At 37.8% G+C, this 17,506-nt stretch overlaps 1 protein-coding gene across 2 annotated transcripts in view; it reads left to right on the top strand.

The window, feature by feature from the left end:
- Positions 1-17,506, top strand: part of LOC139985192 (protein ABHD13-like) — an 18,934-nt gene continuing 1,428 nt past the window's right edge. Inside the window, exons 1-7 of one of the 2 annotated variants that reach the window (XM_071999453.1) lie at positions 3-264; positions 4,646-4,943; positions 5,806-6,046; positions 8,058-8,158; positions 9,526-9,779; positions 11,707-11,811; positions 17,054-17,158. In XM_071999453.1, coding sequence (XP_071855554.1) covers positions 4,676-4,943; positions 5,806-6,046; positions 8,058-8,158; positions 9,526-9,779; positions 11,707-11,811; positions 17,054-17,158 — 1,074 coding nt within the window. In that variant the 5' untranslated portion in view covers positions 3-264; positions 4,646-4,675. Of the gene's footprint in view, positions 265-4,645; positions 4,944-5,805; positions 6,047-8,057; positions 8,159-9,525; positions 9,780-11,706; positions 11,812-17,053; positions 17,159-17,506 lie in introns of both variants that reach the window. The other variant, XM_071999454.1, reaches the window with a different exon arrangement.

A 17,506-nucleotide genomic window follows, 5' to 3' on the forward strand; every position in this document is an offset into this window, starting at 1 on the left:
ACTCCACTGTAATAATGAAAATATAACGGGCATTTTGATTCACTACATACAGTTCTAGTTACAATTGCCGCTTGTATGTATACTCCTGAGTTTGGGTCGTGGTCGCGATTTGAAGGACTGCTGCTTTTATTCCAGTTAGAATTATCACTCTTGAGACCATATCATATTCATCGAATGCAGCCCGAACGTTCGACTTAATACTAGATGTTGCAAGTTTCTACAAAGAACGGACACGGACTGCAGTCACTTTAATTCTAAGTGAACGTTAGTATTAGCCTAAGTTAGTATAGTAAAGGAACTCATAATTGCAGTATGGGCTATAGTGCTAACTAGTAGTAGTAACAGAGGCTAAATCTCAAGCTGTAGTACACAAATCTCGACCCAAGTCCAAAATCTCTCATTGACTCTACACGTATAACTAATCTAAAAAAAAAAAAATATTGACGCACCTTCGTAATTGACGCACCAATAAATTTTCCTGTAACGATACAGCAGTGAACCTAAACTTTTTGCAGCGATGCAGTTACATATTTCATGAGTTTGAATCCATTTCAGGTATATACTAATCAAATTGTGGAATTTTTTAAGCTTTTAACATCCCCTCCCAAGTTTTTCACATATTATTGGCATTTAGAAATCTAACTCCCTAAAAATTACCTCAACATGATAGTTGCTACTAGTAGGATGGTGACTTCGAAGTTCGCCCACTTAAGACTTAAAACACCCCAAAACTAAATCTTCTGGTCTAAATCACCAGAAAATATACTTCATATGGTGGGAGAATTGTGTTTTAGTACGATACACGGCCAAACTTTCTTTCCTGCAAACTGTTTTCACGTTGTTTTCCAAGAAAATTCTTCGTGATTGTGGAACTGGTATTTCTTGCTAGAGTATTGCGAAGTTCGGCCACGCAACCTACAGTGTGGCGCTGGTAAAAATTGGTGGCGCTGTTGCTCTTTCAGTAATTATAACAGACTTCATAGATCTTCGTCATTTTATTGACAAATATGTAAGTAATTTCTTGCACACGGGTCATTTTGGAGAGAAAATAACTGTAGCTTCGTACTTTTTGGTGAAATTTGGCTCTTCCTGTAGGTTTTCATGGTGAAAATCGTGTATTTCTTAGGGTGCCCGAACTTCGCAGTATGGCGAACTTTGCAATACTGACTATACAGTACTGTAGCATGGTAGGCTCTGAATTGATGCACTTAAGGATTTGATTAATTCCATCAACGAACAATCCAAATCACTCAAACTGTATTCGTTTTATATGTGTAGTTCCTCAGAAATGTAATTACACATTCGTCGAAGCTAACTGTAGTGTAGGCATAACTTAACATCCATTTACTTTGGATGCTGTTTGCTATGCAGTCTAAGCTATACCAGGTCAGGTCCAGAGAGTAGTGTTATCATAGTGAGGTAATTTTGGTTATTTTTAAGGAGTAAGATTTCCAAATGCCCAAAAAATGGGGTGAGGGTGTTAATAGCTTAAAAAAAACACAACTTGATCAGCATTTTCCTGAAATGAATTAAAACTCATCAAATACAGTATGTAACTCTGCTTGGCTGCAAGAAGGTAAGGTTTAGTGTTTGCACGTCGTATCCGGGTACCCACTCGACGCGATACTACCCAGTTCCTAATTTATTACCCGAATCCTACGCATAGTGCGATATTTTTTATTTTGCAAATGGATGGTTAGGCAAGATTTTCCCATTGACTTAGTGTGGTGTTAGGCTACCATGTGGTCTCATATTTTGTTTTTTGCAAACCAATGGTTTAGCAAGATTTTACCAAATGTTGACTTAGTTTGGTGTTAGGCTAACATGTGGAAGAAATTGAAAGAATTCTCACAATTATTATTTATTCATTCGTTTATTTCATAGAAGGAAAGACTGACAAGGAATTTTACGAGATGTCACTAATGGATTATAGACAGGATTTACTAAAAAATAATAATCGCATGGCTTTTAACTAAACGTTTATTCCAGATGCGACCAATTTGTGAAAGTCGCGGCTAATGCGAACCCTGGACCTGCATAATAGAAAGTATATGTAAAAACTGTTTAAGAGCTAAATTGGATATTAATATGGTCTGATCCAATAGATTTGGAGAGCAAACATAAGCAGCGGTGGCAGTGCGATGTTAGTAGTGATGTAAATTATATGAAGTTATTAACAAGTTAATGAAAGAAACAAAAGCAAATAGAAATTATTGAGGAAGGATTTATACCTTATCTTACACCTACATATTTGAACATGAAAACATTGTCAGTGGAGAACATAATTAATTAATTTATTATAGCATACAATATGTAATTTCTTGAAAATCGCCATACACGAGGGTAAACAATTTTTTTCCCGGGTACCGGATACCCGACGGGTAATGGCTCTCGGGTACCCGGTTCCCGATTGTTGGATCTGTGTAAACACTAGTAAGGTTGCCTGCTGTATTGTTGCTAGTTAATAATTGAAGGTGCGTCAATTACGAAGGTGAGTCAATTATGAAGCCTTACGATACTACTTATAGTAGTAGTACAGATCAGTGTTCAAACTAGTAATAATTATAAGCTTAATTTTGGTTGCTTTGGTACTATCATGAATTTGGACATTACATCAAAATTGATACACTGTCATAGTCTTCTGACTATACAGTACAACATAAGCCAAGTGAATGATCCCAATTTCATTCAGATCCCAATTTCATTTCACATTACATATGCTGAGGGAGCTTCTCCCGGTGATATTTTGCACTATAGCTATCATGGAAGAGCGTAAATTGTATTCCAAACATGCCTGCCATGCACTGAAAAAAATCACTACAGATCATGCAAGTATCCAGTATATTGTACATAAACCTTCACAGTTTAGAAATGCATGGTGTAAACAGGTGAACTTCCTTCATATATAAATCTTTGATTTCAATGATTTCCAGTTTCAAAAGTTTGCCAAACAATTTTCAAAGTTGTCTTCATGGGTTTTTTCCCTTTCCTGGAAGGTACAGTAGTCTTTCCATGTCCTAAACTTAAAACAAAATAGTTCACATCTTGGTGATGTAAAATTAGAACATTTTCAAGACAAGATGCAAACCATTTTTGATATGACTGAGTTTTACTTTGACATAAAAGCATCCTTTGGCCTGAAGTGTATTTCACAACAATATAGTGTGTCCAATGTTATCAAAGGTGGGCATAGTTTATTCTGTCAAAGCATTAATTTTCTGACATTGAAATGTTAAAATGAACAAATGTGGGTTCCCATGTTACAAAAAAGTTAAAAAACAGTCAAAATTTATCATTTTTTGTGCTTCTGTGAATTAACTAGCCCATACAAAACTCTGCATGCATTTATTATGGTGTAATGTGATCAAACTTTGAGGAAATCATGTAGTTGATGAATATGGAAAGGTTAAGGTGCCGTAAAAATATTGATTTTTGTATTGTGAAAGTGGACTAGCAGATTTCAACAAAATGATTAATTGCTCAGTAATATATTAACAATTTCCTTAAATCAAGTAAGTGAGGAATTCAACATAGTGATGCAAAATGACAAACCTATTATCAAATATAACAATTTGCCATAGAATGATAAATTGATTACATAATATATTCACCAATTCAACATTGTGCAGTAAATTGATGGATTACATTCAAAATATCATCATTTCAACAATTTTGTCACAAAATGATAAATTGATCACTTAAGAAAATTTTGTGACATAAACAATTTGTAGCAATTGATGAATTGCAGAAAAAGATCTAACATTTTGATTGCACCTTAATGTTTCCATATTAGTGGAAGGATTAAACTAAAACAAGGAACAAATTCAATGACATCATGACTGCTAACCATGGAAAGAACAGTTGTACTTTCATCATAGGAAAATTACTTTATACTGTACCTCTGTACCATGAATGGATCATGGTAAGGTCTAGACAATGCAAGTGCATTTGTAATTTTTAATGGGATCTTTGCAACATTGGGGTATGCCTGCACCCAAAGCTTCAAGTCGCACCAACTGGTTTAAGCTCCTAGGCCTCATCTTTGTTTTCAGAAGTCACTGACATGTGCATATTGTGGAAATTTTAGTTTTGAGATTGATGCAAGGCACTGATTACTCAAATTAAGATCTACAGATGTGAAAGTCTTAAAAATGAAAAGATGTGTGTTAGAGTATGTGTGTGTAGCCACTTAAAACAGTATCAGATCTCAAAGTTGGCTTACGTTAAAGGTACTTTGCGGTAAGCAGAGATCAGATTTGGTAAACCTTATAAGCATGACACGGTCTGTGACAGCACCTTGCATGGGAAGGAGGGGAAATCGTTATGTGGAATCAGCTAGTAGATACCATGGTGTAGGATGCCACAGTTTAAGATAAACAAGTTAACAGCCCTGAAGCAGTGTACTGGTACCGGTATGCTTTAATCTTCATGCTTGAAGGTATCAGGGTTTTTGTCCCCCCCATCCACCCCTTCCCCTTGTTGTGCAAGGTAGAGTGAAGTTTCATTTCTTATTTCATTAGAAATATAATTCTGGGACCAAGTAAAATTGATTGCCATGGTTTGCTTATACAATAGCCTTGCAGGTATATATTGACTTTTTCTATGTTTAATTTTGATATTTTCCATTGTTGTTGTCTGTGATTAGAGAACCAAATTTCTGACGGTCGTTTGAGTAATGGTGAAACAAAGCTTCCATGCTGTCGAGAAAACCAACATAGAAATTCAAGCAGAGGATCTGGTTCCTCTCATTGAAGAGGACACACCTTCAAGTAAAAAAGGGTCGGAGATGAGGGGATGTCGCACCATCGTGAAAGATGTCCTCGGAGCTCTGATCCATACTATATGGGGCTGGAGTGGGCCTGGGACGCTCATTGCTGTTCTCTGTTATTATCACCTTGGAGGTGGTGTCTTACTCTTCTTGATTGTGTTCATAACTTGTCTTGGTATGTTTTAAAAGTTATGATTAATTTTGCCGATCAAACTTATTTAGTTTAATAATGATTTGACCATACAAAATTGTCCCAGAAAGTATACAAACTGTAAAATGTATTACAGCAACTGTTCAGGGCATTTGATCATCATCCTTAAAACATAGCACCACCAAGTGCTGGGATACCCTCACTATTCTGTCTTCCCGTGAAATGTGGAGTGCATAATTTCCTTTTTATACAGTATAAGTTTATTTATTATATCATAGGAGGTAAGTGGCCCCTTTGTCTCATGCGCAAGGTTATACCCACTATGAAGAACTAAGTTTTGCATAGCAAAGTAAACCAGAACCTCAATAAATGTCTTCTTGATATCTTGTAGAAAGCAAAAGAAATACATGTGGTGGTGATTACATTGTGTGTGTGCATGGCTTGTACTGTAAGCAAGGGTACTCACCTTGCAAATAGCTTGGAACTTTGTTTGTAGATTCCTGTTAGTAAAGTTTTGGCTGTTTTCATTATTGGGGGGGGGGGTTCGAATATCATTTGAAGTCACAAGTGGCCAAAAAAAGAAAACCATGTAAAATGTAACACTTATAGCATTTCACCTGGTCCTTATCAGCTGTCACACTTGGTTTGAGCATCAACCTTGGGATCAATGTTGTCTGTTATCTCCAATGATCTCAGATATGACCTAAATCTCTGTGATATACTAAATGATTTTACTTAGATATGATATGCTTAAGATTTTACTGAAGATAACAAAAAAGGTTCCATTGGTACATTAGTTTCCACCATAGAAAAAAAAATTTAGTAATTTTGTGATAAATAACATTAAAATGCATATTATCATGTTAATGTTATTTGCTCCTGCTAGGTTTGCTGTACAATGGCCAGGATTTGTTACTCTACTACCCAGATCAGCCAGATTCTTCAAGGGTGTTCGTACCGTCTCCTTCAGTTGTCGGTATACACTCATCTCAGTATGAAAATATTTTCATACAAACAGCAGACAATGTTAATATAAATGCTTTACTTATGAAGCAAGCACCATCGGTGATTCCATTGGTGCCCACCATCTTGTTCTTTCATGGAAATGCAGGGAATATCGGTCATAGGTAAGTTTGTCAATGGAGTGATAAATTAATTCAGATCAATTATCTTCAATGTTACATAAAATGTCATCCGAGGGAAGGAATCATAAAACCAGGGGTTCCAGTTACTGCTGTCCATAAAGGATGCATCTCAACAATTAGTAACTGGATTGGTATGTAGATCCTCCTGGTAGTACACAAACTGTATCATTATTAGTAGGGGTGGGAGGTCATTAGGTACTGTTATTTTCTGCACAAGGTACTTTCCGCTGACAAAAAAACGGTGCTGTCCGCACACCAAAATTTGTCAGCAGAAAACAACATGGTTTTCAGTGGAAATACCGTTTTTTTTATGGAGGAGCAGAATGGCGTATCGAAGTGATTCGGCACATTGAAATGAATGAGGAGAATGGAGAACGAAAGAATTTGGCTGGAGAAGGATAGAATTTGGCTGGAGCAGGATAGAATTTGGCTGGAGCAGGATAGAATTTGGCTGGAGCAGGATAGAATGTGGCTGGAGCAGGATAGAATTTGGCTCCAAGACTAAGATTTTCAGGATAGATTAGGTTTCGGAAGAGGAATGGTGATTGAGTACAAATGGCGGGAATAATTATATTTACTTAATCAGCGTCACCTTATTTGGCTGTAGTTATCAATATAGCGTGAAAAAAGTGAAATCGAGCTGTATGGAATAATTTGGTCTTGCTAAGTTTCATCCTTATTAAGTAGACTGCATTTTAAGACTACTTATTCCATGTTTATGCCGGCCTCCTATTGCCTTTTATGACGACCGCCACCGCCTTGTACTGATTTAAATTATAAGCAGCTTAACTTCCCTGACATTCACTCAGTCTAACCATCCTTCTTGACTTTCTTTAATACTCTCCCATCTTATTTTTATCATCCTGGATTTGGTATCCTAAAATTGTTGAAAAAACAGTGTTGTATACATGTATGCTAAGTGAAAAAAAAGTTGTTTTCGGCACAAGAATGTTTTAAGCTGACAGTATTCAGCGGAAAGACAGTGTGTGGAGAATAACTGAAACTGAGGTCATTTGGGGTCAGAAAAACCTTGTAAACATTGAAGCTGCAAAATAAATGCTTGGATGAACTTAAGACTCTATGCATAGCTCTACATTAATGAATGCAAGCACCTTATTGAAATTGGTGGAGGTTGAAGGTCATGTGAGATCAACAGAGGACGTTGTCTACAAACCTAGTAAACATGATAACAGCTTTGTTGAACTTCCTTGATGTAGTATGTCGATTTTCAGTAAAGTGTACACAATGCTTGTCGTAACTGATGGAGGACAAAGGTCAACAGAAATGAAAGGCTGGATAGCGTTTAAAAAATGTGTCATGTTTGATGTTGTGAAGTTACAAAAAATTCCATTAAAGTGATAGAGGTTATTAGATCAACAGAGGTCAATGTCTGAAAAGCATGTAAACAATACATAAAAAAGGATGGCTTGTTTGAACTTCATAAAGATATAGTTATAAAGAGCCATCTTAGTGGGTAGAAGAACCCTATATCTTTGTAAGTAGGTGAAAGGTCATCTAAGGTCAAGAGGTAATGCCTGAAAAAATTCTTAAAACTAATTCCAAAATTAAGTGTGGAGGAACTCCATACATTATATGATTACATGATACCTATTGATTTCTGTGGTCATTGAATGTCAACACTGGTAAAAGTCTCCAACTTTGAAGAGTGGATGAAGTTCATACTTTGCATGTGGATTTACTTGGCTACAAGAACCCTGTACTTCTGTGTGGAGATCAAAGTTCATTTGAGGTCATTAGAGGTCAAAGTCTGAAAATCTTCAATGCAAGATAACTCAAAAAGATATTTAAATTAACTTCATACATGGTGTGTGGCTCTACCATTTTGAGTACTCAAATATCATGCAAAGGTCAAAATATATGCTCCAAAAGTAAAACTTGGATGAATTTCTAACTATAAGAACTGTCTATGCATGGAAACAGTAAATGCTGTATTATAATGTTAATGTGGCTTTCTGGTTTATATCTTTTGTAGATTAATCAATGCTGCCATCTTTCATTCGTTATGCCACTGCAATGTTTTACTGGTTGAGTACAGAGGGTATGGCAAGAGTGATGGAGATCCTTATGAGGAAGGTATGTCCAATAACAACTTTTATCTCTCTCAATCTCTCCTATAAGAGAGAAAAGTTGTTATTAAATAATAAAAATCAGGAATGTCTACTTCTGTTAATTTAATGTGGTAGTATCTGCATGAAAACATAAATAACATAGGGAAAAACATATTATCTTAAATTAACCATTGTGAATAGAATTGTGTTGTGGCAAAAAGGAGAACTTGTTGTTTGTCATTGAAATCTGAGTTAAATAATACTTTCTAACATCAAAATATTCACAAAGTTTGAAAGTTAACTCTGACATTCTTTAACCTTGATAGCTTCTAAATCTGTGTAGGTAGACATACCCTGTAACTGTTTCCCATCTATTTATTGTGATATGCCATTTTACTATAGACATTTACTATTCAGCAGCTACTATTAAGCTATTAAGCAGAATTACTTTATTGCACTTTGTTCTTTCATAAATGGTCCCACCAGAAAGTAAACTTGTTTTCTTTGAATTTCATCCAATGTTACTTGCTGTACACACATTTGCTGCCATTATGGTCTCATCAAAATATTTTATCTGGGAAAGATAAATTCTACATGTTTTTGGCAACTTGTACTGTGTATATATGGTACAAGACCAGGGTTACATTACATCCTGATTAATTGTGATTGTCTTGATTTTGCATTGAAAATATATTGTCCCTCTGGCAAACTAAATGGTTCCAAATTTCTAAAGGTCTTTGTGATGGTAAAAAAGATATCACTGCTTTTATGATACATAAACTAACAAAAGTATGCATCACTATACATGACCATTTCAGAAGCATTATGTAATAATTTCAACACACAAATCTAACTGATGGCTGCATAGTAGGCCCACAAGATTGGTGGGAAAAGCTGTGTGAAACTTGGGCAACATAGTTGCAACGGAAGCAGGTCACTTCGCCCAACAACCATTTCGCCCAACTGCCATTTCGCCCAAACTTACTTATTATGACCAGGCTGGTTGGGCGAAATGGCAGTTGGGCGAAGTGACTAGAAAGCGTTGCAACAAGTGCTAACACTAACATTAATGTAGCTTGTTTTGTGATGTTTAGCACTCCAGTGAAGTTAAATAACATTGTTTAGATCATACAGCTTAACTTGGTTAGCATTAACATGTCAGTGTCCCTCTGGACACCGTGTCCCTCTGGACACTGTTTTCCTTCTGGACACTGTTTTCCTTCTGGACACTGTCCCAGTTTTCGACCAAATAAATACGGTAACCCTATGGAGAATCTAGAGAATGATGGCAGTCATGCAGGGTTCGGCTATACAAATTTGCTACCGATTCTAATGATACCTGTTGGTGTATTGCTATAAGGATATTGCCTTTTATCTATTTTATTTCTGCAGGCATGTATAAAGATGCTCAAGCCGCTCTTGATTACTTGCACAATCGAAGCGATATAAATTCTAACTTCATCTTTGTCTTTGGGCGTTCCCTTGGGGGTGCTGTTGCCATAGACCTTGCATCCAAGCCAAGAAACAGAGGTAAAATTCGAGGACTGATTCTAGAGAATACTTTCACCAGCATTCCAGATATGGGCAGACATCTCTTTAGATTGGATCTGATTAAGTGGATCCCATTATTTATTGTAAAAAACAAGGTGAGTAGAAAGTTCCTGCTTCAGTAATATGCTTTTGCTCATAATTAATAATGATAGTGTGCAGGCGCGTAGCCAGGAATTTGCCAAGGGAGGGGCGAAAATGTAGGCAAACTATCAGAGCCGTAGATACGGCATTGCAAACTATCTAAGCGTAGCGCCACCATGGTTGGCGCGAAGTGTACAAGACAGTTTTGGCTGAAAGTGCCTCCCAGATCGCTGGAAATGGCACTTCCCAGGCCCTGTAAGTTGCATCTTAGCATTTTCTCTTTTTACTAGCGATATCATAAAACCATTATAAAAAAATTTTAAAAATATGCTCAAGGGGGGTGGGGCGGCTTCCTCCTTCGCCCCTACCCCCCTTGGCTACGCCCCTGATAGTGTGGATCTGTCAGTGTCATTTCTTCATCTCCTCCACCCTGTCCGCCATTCTCATATAATGAATATCTTATGACATATTACATTGTTGGTATAACTTGTCATGGATGGTAATATCCTATGACATAGGTGGTATCATATGACATATTACAGAGTTGGTGTAGCTGGTTATATAAATCATAATAATTTAATATCCTGTGACATATTACATAGTTGGTATAGCTGGTTATATAAATCATAATAATTGAATATCCTGTGACATATTACATAGTTGGTATAGCTCGTCTTGAATCATAATAATATAATAACATAGTTGTTATAGTTGGTCATTGATGTTTTGATCCTGTAAACATTCAAGTCCTCAAGATCATTGATGGTCTTGAATCATAGAGCTAGTGCACAACTTACAACAGAGTCTTAGTTCACACACATCTCTAGCAATCCGAAAAAACCAACAGTTACTAAATCTCATGACTCCTCCTTCTGTTGGAAGTAGAGTTCATAGTAGCTATCCGTGCATCAGATTTAAAGGGGTCCTTTGAGCACATTCACTTTTAACAATTCATATGTATTACCATGCATGTTGATCAAACTTGAACAATGTAGGCTTAGACTTGGATATTCAGCATTGTAAGGAACGCCGGGTTCGTAATATTTTAATCATTGTTTTGATCAGAAAATGCCTTGAGTTGAGACAATCTATGAATTTTGTGCTTACATCTCTGATTCTGAAAAGGATATTTCATCTCACAGTATGTTTCTTCTCTCTGCATTAAGAGTTGCTAACGTAAAATGTGCATTCATACCACAGTAGTTTCTGTTGCAAATTTTTTCGCGGTCCAATTTACCACGTGCTTCAGTAAATTTTATTTTGGTGCAACATTGTAAACTTCTGTACTGTAGAACATTGAAGTTTGATTTTTAATCGACATTGCGTAAACAGCTATTTACATAAATCTACTGTAATTTTCGTACAGATGATTGCATGCAAAGAGCTCAGGATAAATGTTGGATCAGGTTTTGATGATGCACATGTGTAGTTGAAAATGTAGTTCGAACAGGCATGTACATGCAGTAGTACAGTGAACTGTGTGGAATTAGTGAGAGATACGCACACTGTTGGTACAGTGATTTTTGAAGAGTTGTTGGAATCGCTGCAAGGTCAAAGCACGGAGCGACTACGGAGATGGCGAGTAGGGTAGTACAAGGGCGGATGAAGGAGGGGGTATACCTTGTTTGAAACGGCAGGGTGGGCGAAAGGAGTAGGCCAGGCCGCCCCTGTCAAACAGCGAAGCTAAGGCACTGAGCCATCTGCCCAATATATTGTGTATAACATTCACAAAAGTGTAGGTAATTATACTACACTACACTACACTAGTAACAGTAGGTAATACTATGAACGCAACTGGTGTTCGATCAGGAAGCAAGCTTTTCTTTACGGGACACAAACTTTTTGGGGGGCTTGCGTCCCTGGGACGCAACCATTTTTTCTCTAATAACATTACTGGATCTTCACAATTAGCTGGTGAACCAATTTTCTCCTCTTCCTCAGTTCTTTTCTATGTCGAAGATATCAAGAGTGAGGATGCCAACATTATTTATATCAGGAGCTGCTGATGAACTTGTTCCTCCTGATATGATGAAGATTCTGTTTGAGGTTAGACTTAATACACAGTATTATTAACTGTTTATCTTAATAAGATACCACCCTCCATGGCCTGTGAGAAAGTACACCACTAGAGTACTTACTTTTATGGATGCAAACTCAGTGCAGCCAGAGATGACATCCAACATCATGGCTCCCCGATAAACTGAATGAAATTGTGAGAATTACTTGCTTTTTTGATTGGCTGATGCTTCTGTCTTGTGTGAAATTGTAAATGCTTTAACTTGTGCATTGGTCACTTTCAGTTATCATCCTATAGGATATAGGACAGCATTGTTACGAACGCAGGATTCTGCGTCTGGGACGCAATGTTTTGGCCAGGGTCGCAAAATCTTCAAGTTGCTTGCGTCCGGCAGACGCAAACTTTTTTTTTTAGAAAACAAACCCCAAGTACACATATACAAGTAGGTCAACTGGAAAAAAAAAAAATTTTTGAATGAACATCTTTCATTATTTCTATCAACCAGAATGCCAGTGGGCTTATTGTGATTCCTTGCCTAATGAGATTATAATCCCAAGCTTTCATCATTGTTGATTAAATTGAACAGCAAGGTTCTTTCACTGACTGTGGACCTACCTACTAAATATGTTAACTTACCATGTTTACAAGCTATAATTTGAAAAAATCAACTCAAGCCCTGCCCCCTAATAAATGTGCATAATATCACATTGAACATACACAGGTGCGTATCCAGGGGGGGGCGTTGGGGGCGCGCGCCCCCCGGGTAAGGAAAAGAGGAGAGAAAAAAAAGAGAAGAAAAAAGGGAAAAGGAGGGGAAAAAGAAAAGGAGGAGAGGAAGGAAGGGAAAAGAAAAAGAAAAAAGAGAGAAAAAGGAGAAACGGGGGAGTAGAAGATAGCCAAGACCTCAGGAAGAGAAAGATCCCTATTATATACACAGGGTAGCCAGTGACAGATCAAGGATTACGGAGGGGGTGTGCGCCTCACCCTACCCCTTACCCCGACAACTCCATTTTTGACGTTTCCGTTTTTCCTCTCTCACTAATGTACTTGAACTCGGAGAACATAACGCATTTCGGGAAGGGGGCGACCGCCCCCCCCCCCCCCCGAGCAAATTTTCTTTATGACATCGCTAGTAATTTCAAAATAGACAATGCTTAGATGCAACTTACAAGGCCTGGGAAGTGTCATTTCCAGCGATCTGGGAGGCATTTTCGGCCAAAATTTTTCTTGTACGCTTCGTGCCAACTCATGGTGGCGCTTCGCTTAGATAGTTTGCCTACAGGCTTCGCCCTCCCTTGGCAATTACTCGCTACACGCCTGTTCGAATTTGTAAAGCAAAGAGCAGATATAACATCATATCAATGAGCATTGAAATGCATGTTCCACGATGTACAGCCTCAAAAACTGTCAATGTGTGTAGTCAAAGGCGTAGGAGCCAGATTGGATTTGGGGGCTGTAATGACTTGCCCGAAAAAAAAGCCAAAATTTTTCGCGCACGAAGCGCCCATTCAACATGTCGATGCCAATATCATATAGGCAAGATCGGTCATTACATTGTATGGCATCGTCTACCTTACGGTCCGTCAAAGTTGCACAGTATACCGCCAGATGCTAATGTAAACAACCAAATGTCTTATGTAGATAGAGAAAAAGCATACAGATCCATTTATGTCAAAACTCTCTTTTACAGTAGTAATGTCGGCCAAGCTATATTTTTCTATATTGGTTGTCTATAGATTGAATTTTGTGCAACATTATGGGTATGTTTTCAAGTGATTTTATTCACGAGAAAAGTGAATTTTCAAATTCTCAACAAGTAATGGGCTTAAAACCTTGAAAAGTCGGGCTTTCGGATATTGTGGGCCGTGACGTAGAATAACCTACAAAAGCAATGATCCATAGGACATGCAATCAGGTCGAACATGATGTGTGACTGGTGACAATCTTCAAAAACTTTTGGGAAATACTTGGTTCTCAGGCAAAAGTCTACATCTGGTTGCTCATTTTCAAGCCCGAGAAGTGCCATTTCCGGTGATCTGGGGGGTATCAAAACCAGAAATTTTCTTGTACGCTCCGCGCCAACCGATGGTGGCGCTCCACTTAGATAGTAATTCGCGCCCCCCGGGTTAGAAAATCCTGGATACGCGCATGATACATTATCATGTACCTGCTGTATACCAACACCTTCACACAAATTATGATTCAATTCTGAAAATGTTTACATTTGACCCTGTGACCTCATTAATATTTTGAGATGAGCACCAAAATCCATAGGGCTCTTCTACTCAGTATGGCGCATATATGTACCAAGTATGATTTCAATCAAACTTCTTGTTGTTCAGTTACTATGTTTACAAGCTATTTTAGTGAGTTATATGGGTCAAAAAGTTTGTTCTTTCAAAAAAATGTTAAAAATCGTTAGAGTGACAGATTTTCACAGAAATTGCAACAATGACGTGTGATGTCATAAGGAACAGTCACATGGAAAAGTTTGGCAATGAGGTCATTGGGTCAAAGGTCAATCTGAAGACAAAAATGAAATTCATCTAAAAATTCAAAATTTTTATGATCAAAAAGTTTTTTTTTGACCTAAGGTCATACCAATCCAAGATGTTAGGGTTAGCTTAGGGTTAACATATTTGCTACTGTGTGTACACAAAATGGTTTTTCGCGATACAAATTGATGTTGCGATGTAACTGGATGCGTACCATCAGGTGATACCTTATTCTTGTTTCCAGTCATTTACTCTGGAAATGAGGGCGCTTTAAAAAAAAGTTCTATGGATGTGATTCTTGAGAGTGGAGGAATAACTTACACCGAAAAATAATCATGTCATGATGTACAAAATACGTGACCTGTTTGTGTCCATTTTGTTCTGATTGGAAGTGACGTCATCAAACGCAATATGATCAATTACTCAAAAACAAAATTGTTAATTGCCTTATAAATAACAGCAAAAATACTTCGAGACATCTTCTATGGACTCAGTGAGTTTAAATTATTTTTCCTTAACATTACACAAAATGTGGTAGCTACTGGAAGACACATCATATGGTTGCATTGATTCTCTGGACTGATTCTTATTAAATATTCATGAGAAAAAACGATCAAATTACATCTCATCTGGTACTCCTTGGAGGTGCTGATTATGAATCTGTGATTATTTAGGCGGTTTGGAGTGGTGGGGGCATTTTATGCCTTCCTGACGTTCCATACCGCACACTTTTAAGACTTAAGTACTGTTTGTGTTTTTTATCAAAATGCCCCCCCCCTACCCCAGGGAAGGAACGCACCTACAAGTTTCATCCTGTTTTGGAAAGGGGACACCCTAGCGGTAGTACCCCAGTTACCATGGTAACTCTCCAAATAAGAAGGGTCAGGATTTTTCCTTGCTTAGTAACACTAATTAGTATGACTGTTTTGGATTTTTTTTTTTTTAATTGACCCCCCAAAGAAGGGACGCACCTACCAGTTTCATCCTGTTTGAAAAGTAGATACCATAGCCATGTTTCCCTGAAAAGATGTGCTTGAATCGGACAACCCCAGTAAGGTCAAACCACATTGAGTACAAGAAGTCTATTGTTTTTGGTGGAGGTCATTTGGGGGCCACTAGGAGTCAAATTGTCAAAACCTTGTAAACACAATATCTCAAGAAGGGAAGCTTGGTCAGACGTGATATTTGGTGTAAAGAAGTTCCACATTGAGTTAAAGGAAGCCTGTTGTTTCTGGTCGAGGTCATTTGGGTTCACCAGGGGTCAAATTGTCAAAACCTTGTAAACACAATATCTCAAGAAGGGACGCTTGGTCAGACGTGATATTTGGTGTAAAGAAGTTCCACATTGAGTTAAAGAAGCCTGTTGTTTCTGGTCGAGGTCATTTGGGTTCACCAGGGGTCAAATTGTCAAAACCTTGTAAACACAATATCTCAAGAAGGGAAGCTTGGTCAGACCTGATATTTGGTGTAAAGAAGTTCCACATTGAGTTAAAGAAGCCTGATGTTTTTGGATGAGGTCATTTGGGGTCACCAGGGGTCAAATGTCAAAACCTTGTAAACATGATATATCAAGAAGGGAAGCTTGGTTAGACCTGATATTTGGTGTAAAGAAATTCCACATTGAGTTAAAGTAGCCGGTTGTTTTTGGTCGAAGTCGTTTGGGGTCACCAGCGGTCAAATTGTGTGAAAACCTTGTAAAACACGATATCTCACTATTATAAGCTTGGCCAGATCTTATACTTAGTTTGAAGTTGTATAACATTGAGTAAAACATGGAGTAAAAAGAATCCTGCTGATTTTGGTGGGGTTCAAAGGTCATTTGGGTCACTAGGGGTCAAATTGTGAAAACCTCGGAAACACGATATCTCAAGCAGGGAATCATGTGCAGACCAGATATTTAGTTTGTAGGAGGACCACATTGTGTAAAAGAAGCCTATTTTTGTTGTTGATCATTTGGGGTCACCAAGGGTCAAAGTGTGAAAACCTTGTAAACATGATATCTCAGTAAGCAAAGCTTGTGCCAACCGCATAAATTATTGTGTACAAGTACCACATAGAGTTACAGGAGCCTATTGTTTTTGGTGGAGTTAAATGGTCATTTGGGGTCAGCAAAGGTCAAATTGTGAAAACGTAAACATGATATCTCAAGAAGGGAATCTTGGGCCAACTTCATATTCAGTGTGTAGAAGTACCACATTGAGTTTAACGGGCCTATTGTTTTGGTGGAGGTCAAAGGTCATTTGGGGTCACCAGGGGTCAAATTGTGAAAACCTGGAAAAAAAAAGGGTCACATGAATTCCTGAAAGGTTTACCATGTCAGGGACATATTTTATTGCTCTCACATCTTCGTATACATCATGCTCTCACCATACTTGGTAAAGGTATAAGATGTCCTTTTTTTACCTACGTTTAGTAAAAAATTGCTGCGCAATATCTTAAACTTGGTCCCAATTCTCCATATTAAAGACCCTCATGGATTTACTTTGACACAGGACACAATTGACCTAACCCTTTACAGTTGCCCTTATTAGTGCTTGTTATTTCACAAGTACATTTAGTGACAGATACTGTCCTAATATTTGCCCAAATATGATGCTGATCAAAAGGTCCTTTGAAGTCAACAGTTTCCTCTTTTAAGTGGCTGAGGGTTTTCCACATCAACATATGCCTGTTATCTGTCATCAACATTCGGAAGGATATCACTTTTTGCAATGATTTAGTTGTCTGGAACTCCTTTCTGATATTATGGTCCTAATTGAAATATTTTTATTCACAGAGATGTGGAGGTGCAAAGAAAATGGCAGTGTTTGAGAATGGATCACATAATGACACTTGGCAACGAGCTGGCTACTGTGAAACCGTCAAGGACTTCTTAAATCGGGTTAGTAAAATTACTAATGTCAACAGAATATCATATATGCAGCGTAAAAGTAAGCACTGGGCCTGACGTTTCGATCCTAGCACGATTTCTACAGAGGATGAATGACAAGTTAACAGTAACAGAAGGGGCAAAAACACATATGTTAATACAGACAGGTTAATGAGCAGGGTGAACACAAAGAGAAACAGATGTAAAAGCATAAGTAGACAAGGGATGGAGAGAAGAAAGAAACCAACAGGGTGAAGAGGAGAGGCAGGAGATAAACTAGAGAGGGACAAAGACAGAAAAGTGTGGAGGAAAAAGGTGGAAGAGAGCTACAAGAAGAGGGGTGTCAGAAGGGGAGATGGA

The sequence above is a fragment of the Apostichopus japonicus genome, chromosome 17, assembly GCF_037975245.1.
Source record: "Apostichopus japonicus isolate 1M-3 chromosome 17, ASM3797524v1, whole genome shotgun sequence".
Taxonomy (NCBI): domain Eukaryota; kingdom Metazoa; phylum Echinodermata; class Holothuroidea; order Aspidochirotida; family Stichopodidae; genus Apostichopus; species Apostichopus japonicus.